Genomic DNA, 5556 nt, shown 5'->3' with positions numbered 1-5556 from the left:
TCCTTCTCTCCTGCACATAGAAAAGTCCTGTTCATTCCTTATATTCTTCTTATATGTCACCTCCCAAAAAAGACATTCTCTAACCCGGAGACTATGCTTATGGTATCACTTACCAAATATAATTATGACCATATGATTTAGAAACTTAATTTATTTGTATGATTTTAATGCATATCTGCTCACTGCACCTACCCCCAGTGCTATGCACTAATTATTGTTTGCCTTTGAATTAAAGAAATTTAAAACTGGAAGTTGACTTGGATTTTAGATTCAGTTCTAGACTTGCCACTAAATTAGTATATAATATTTTTTTTTTTGTACCAGTGATTGAACCCAGGGCCACTTAAACCCTGAGCCACATCTGCAACTCTTTTTAATAAAACATTTAATTTGAGACAGGGTCTCACTAAGTTGCCGAGGCTTGCCTCAGCCTCTAGAGCCTGTGGGATTATAGGAATGTGCCATTGCACCTGGCAACTTAGAATAAAATTTTGAACAACTTATTTCGTAATTTCAGTCTTCATTTTTCTGTCTAATACATGGATAAAATTTTTCTTTTGTTAAAATATAGGTATAGTATACTTGGACTAGTTATTCAAATTCCCCAAATTAATATGTTGAAACCCTAACCCCTGTTAGACCAGGATGCAAGAAAAGACCACTGACTCCAATTAAAATCAAATTAAAGCAAGCTTATTATTTCGACCGGCCGGGCTGCCTCTCCCTCCCAAAACGGCGGGAACAAGACAGCCCTGCAGCTTTCTTGCTGCCCAGCTTTATAGCCCAGAAAGTTACACAAAGGGGTGTTACAGATAACAGAACTCTGACAAGCATCACACTAATGGTAGTTTACATTTTTTTTTTTTTTTGCTGGCCCCAACATCAGAATTTATGAGGACCATTAGAGCCTCAGAGAGGGTCGTTGTCTGGCCAAGGAAGGCCAAGATTTGTGAGGTGTCACTAAAGTTTCAGAGAGGGCTGCTATCTGGTCAGAGAGCCAGGCATGGGTGAGTTCAAGGCACGGGCAGGCATTCCAAGCAGGTTCAGAATTTGCAGTAATTTATAGTAAAGCCGAAATTATCTTTTCATGGCTTTGTGGCGAGATGCCCAATTTTAAGAAAAGATCAGGTTGGGTCTATCACCCCCCCCCCCCAAAAATGGTGTCAGTCAAGAGGTGTGACTCTTGGTAGGTGATTAGATCATGAGGGCAGGGTCCTAAGTAAGATTCATAGTTTATGAAGAGTCTCAGGTTAAAAAAGCAATCAGAGTAACCACTAGAGGAACAGGTCCTCACAGATGCTCAATCTGCCTGCACACTGACCTTGGTCTTCTCAGTCTCTGGTATGTAAGAAGTGAATTTCTGTTGTTCATAAGCCACCCGGTTGGGGTATTTTGGCAAAGCAGACTGAGTGGACCAAGGTGCTTTGTCTAAGAGGATGAACTATTCAACTTCTATTGGACAAATACAGTTCTCCACTGAAGATGTCGTGCTTCCCACAGTCTGATTCCAGAAATGCTAAGCTATTCTGAGGGCAAAATGAGAGTAAGTCAGGAAGAATGATCTATTACCCACACAAGATTTGCAAAGAACCTAAATGTATGATTTTTTTTTTTGGGGGGGGGGGATAGGGAAGAATAGATGGTGCAGAATGTTGCCCACGGGAGTTTCTTACTTGAGAGGAAATAGTTTGGTGTGGAAAAGATGGACGTTGATGTCAGTAGTGTGGTTAAGGTAAATGTAAGAATAGAAAGGGGAGTTTCCTTTAATTTCCTTTCTAATGCCTTGCCTCAGTCTCTCCTTTGTTGTTGTCTGTTGGTTTGTACTTTTCTTGGGCAGCCAGTGCCCCTCCTTTTGTGTATTTTTCAATGACTTCCTTTTGCTTCTTGACTCCTCTGATATGTTTAAATGAGAGTCCCAAAACAGAGTAACTATAAAAGTGAAACCTCATCAACAATGGTGAAAAACTTACAGGGGAAGACAACTTAGACAGTTCTAAAGGGACATAGAAAAGAAATATAATTTTTTTAAATACTTTTTTAGTTTTAGGTGGACACATATCTTTATTTTATTTTTATGTGGTGCTGAGGATTGAACCCAGTGCTAGGTGAGCACTCTACCGCTGAGCCACACACCCGGTCTAAGAAATATAAATGTTATGTGAGGAGATAATACAGTCTTTGCTCAGCTTGTATGAGATCCTGCAAGCATCAGGGAATATATGTGGTCCCTATGGAATACGCTACTCGCTACTTGAGTCCTGCATGCATAAAGAATTCTATCAAGGTTGAAACTTTTCAGGGCTTTCTGAGCAAAGGATGGCCCTATGGGTCCAGAGAGCATGTCATGGTGAGAAAGGCAATGGGAAAAATGGGTGACATTCTATCTGTAAGAACCCATTTTCCCCATGATCCCAGGCACAGTGGAGTTAATGCTGGGTATTTCACTCTCTGGGGCAAAAGCTAAGTGTTTCTTCTAAGATCTCATGTTAAAAAAAAAAAAAAAAGATCTAATTCTAAGCCCACCTCATTCAAACCATCCTGGAATATATGTAAGCAATAGAACTAAATCCTGAATGAACACTGACATAACTGTTCCCTGCAGAAAAACCTCCAGGCAGCTTTGGAACAGTAGAGAACAGAACAGACAATGAATCCAGAAGTTGAAGGTTGCTATGATAAAGAAGAAGGCATTCTAAAGTAGGTTCTTGAAATAGTTTCAGAGAGTTGTGGAATCCAATTCTGTCTGATTTCAAAGTATATAAGACAGCCTTTCCGCGCTACCCAGGGAGGGATCCATACGGCGGCGTTGTTCTTGATTCCCGTTGTAACTTTAAAGGGAAACTGTCACAATGTCCGGAGCCCTTGATGTCCTGCAAATGAAGGAGGAGGATGTCCTCAAATTCCTTGCAGCAGGAACCCATTTAGGTGGCACCAACCTTGATTTCCAGATGGAACAGTATATCTACAAAAGGAAAAGCGATGACATCTACATCATAAATCTGAAGAGGACCTGGGAGAAGCTTCTGCTGGCAGCTCGTGCCATTGTTGCCACTGAAAATCCTGCTGATGTCAGTGTCTTATCCTCTAGGAATACTGGCCATCGGGCTGTGCTGAAGTTTGCTGCTGCCACTGGAGCCACCCCTATTGCTGGCCGCTTCACTCCTGGAACCTTCACTAACCAGATCCAGGCAGCTTTCCGGGAGCCACGTCTTCTGGTGGTTACTGATCCCAGGGCTGACCACCAGCCTCTTACAGAAGCATCCTATGTCAATCTGCCTACCATTGCTTTGTGTAACACAGACTCTCCTCTGCGCTATGTGGACATTGCCATTCCATGCAACAACAAGGGAGCTCATTCTGTGGGTCTGATGTGGTGGATGCTGGCCCGAGAAGTTCTGCGCATGCGTGGCACCATTTCCCGTGAGCACCCATGGGAGGTTATGCCTGATCTATACTTCTACAGAGATCCTGAAGAGATTGAAAAGGAAGAGCAGGCTGCTGCTGAAAAGGCTGTGACCAAGGAGGAATTTCAGGGTGAATGGACTGCTCCAGCTCCTGAGTTCACTGCTACTCAACCTGAGGTTGCAGACTGGTCTGAAGGTGTGCAGGTGCCCTCTGTGCCTATCCAGCAGTTCCCTACTGAAGACTGGAGTGCCCAGCCAGCCACTGAAGACTGGTCTGCAGCTCCCACTGCTCAGGCCACTGAGTGGGTAGGAACAACAACCGAGTGGTCTTGAGTTGTTCTGCAGTCACACATTAATAAGCAAGGTGGAAATAAGGAGAATAAGCACCAATTTACGGAGAATAAACAACCAATTTCTAAAAAAAAAAACAAAGTATATAAGACAAAGGGTTAATATGCTGACTTTTTAGAGATCAATGCTATCAAGATGCCCTTTCAAATGGTATTTGGAGTTTCCACCCAGTGAAAATTAGTTCTATATTTTCTTTACTAAAAAAGTGTTGCTACTAAAAAAAAAATTACAGACAACTAAGTTAAATTTGGATATGTTGTTGATTTACATTCAAGCACAAGCTCCTTAATTCATTATATAGGAGTAACAATTTGTTACTGCTCAGCAGCTGCTCAGCAAGCCATGCTTTGAATACCCCTGCCTTATTAGACAGTCCATCCTTATTCTTCTTTTCTCTCTTTGGGGAAACTATATGGTGAGAAAGGATCCTCACCAAACAAGGGATTTAAGAAAGACATAAGAAGAAACCTTAAATAGTGACAGTTCCTGCTTTCCGGATTTTTGCTTCTATCTAAAGAACTCACATTTAGAGCCATGAAGACTCTGTAGGTAGGAGGTGAAAAGGATGCAATAGGCTTTGACTTAGGACTTCCTGAGACTCAGAATTGAGAAGTATACACAATATAGAAAAAAAAAAAACTTATACTCAGGACTTGCTGGTACAGAAACCAAGATTTAGAATCGACCTCCATCCTCCCCTTCCTGAGCTGAATGTCCAGCTTAACCATAGAGAAATGGTAGAGAAGGAAATTTTGGAGACACGTGGGTAAAGTGAGAAGGTGAAAGGAGAGCAGATTACAGAGGAGGGACTTCTTCTGTAAACCTCTCCAGGGTATGAATCCTCTCCTCCTTGAACACCATGATATCTTCTCCCTCAGGCTGACTCTGCAGAATCTGGCAAAAACTGTGGGACGATAGATCTTTCATAATTTGTTCTGTCCAGACACTGTTTAAACAAGAAGGAGCAGAGGCGGTTGTAGGAAGAGTAGAGAGTCTGAGAATTCTGGAGGCAGCTGACGCCCAACTGATCCAACTGTATAGGGAGCTGGATGAGCTGATTAGAGACAAGGGCAAGCCAAGTCCTGGGTCAGCCTGGGTACTGCTGCAGGTGGGATTAAATAATACTCTTCCATCAATTATCGAGGAGAAAGCAAATGACTGAAACTCATCCTTTCTGGGTCTATGGGTCACATCCTAAGGGAAAATGGAAAAGATTTTTCCAAATCCTGCATATCCTTTGTGGAGTTGACAGCATTGAAAACCCTGAGAATCAAAACTTAAATGCTGAAGATTTATTTTCTTTTAATCAACTTAACAAAGAATCCAATAAACATATGTGTTACTGAAGCCAGATTTAGGTAAATCGGGTCTAATATCGAGTGAAATCTAAAATGGAGGCCGTGCGGAGAATGACTCAGGGAAAACACAGGACAACTCATGGAATGTTAATGAAGTCCCAAAAGGCCCTAGGCCAAAGTCCACCTCAAAGAAATGTTAATGAACAGCCCCCAGCAAAAAGATGCTGACTCAGAAGTCCTTCCTGACCAGATTACTTCTTTGGCCCACCTGTGTCCCACCCCTCAGGCCTTCCAACCTACATTCCATCACCAAAACTATAAAAAGGGGAAACAACCGCACTTCCACGGATTCCACCTCTTGGGTCCCCTTCTTCCTCCGGGAGAAGTCTTTTCTGCTGTCCTTTAATAAACTTCTAATTTCTACTCTGACCTTGCCTCGGTGTGCTTCTTTGGTGTTATTCTTCAACATTGGGGAAGCAAGGACTCATCACCGGTCAACAGCG

The 5556-nt window shown here is 42.4% G+C and overlaps 1 protein-coding gene across 1 annotated transcript; it reads left to right on the top strand.

Moving 5' to 3' along the window:
* The first annotated feature begins 2834 nt into the window (after positions 1 to 2834).
* On the top strand, positions 2835 to 3826 carry LOC114098381 (small ribosomal subunit protein uS2-like). The gene has a single exon (XM_027942587.2). The coding sequence runs from the start codon at positions 2850 to 2852 to the stop codon at positions 3735 to 3737; it is 888 nt and encodes a 295-aa protein (XP_027798388.2). The 5' UTR covers positions 2835 to 2849; the 3' UTR covers positions 3738 to 3826.
* Positions 3827 to 5556: the final 1730 nt, after the last annotated feature.

The sequence above is a fragment of the Marmota flaviventris genome, chromosome 9 (genome assembly GCF_047511675.1).
Source record: "Marmota flaviventris isolate mMarFla1 chromosome 9, mMarFla1.hap1, whole genome shotgun sequence".
Taxonomy (NCBI): domain Eukaryota; kingdom Metazoa; phylum Chordata; class Mammalia; order Rodentia; family Sciuridae; genus Marmota; species Marmota flaviventris.
This window is presented reverse-complemented; position numbering and strand designations above follow the sequence as displayed.

Bases quoted from the DNA above. Each gene is read 5' to 3' on its own strand.
- LOC114098381 (XM_027942587.2), top strand. From the start codon at position 2,850: ATGTCCGGAGCCCTTGATGTCCTGCAAATGAAGGAGGAGGATGTCCTC.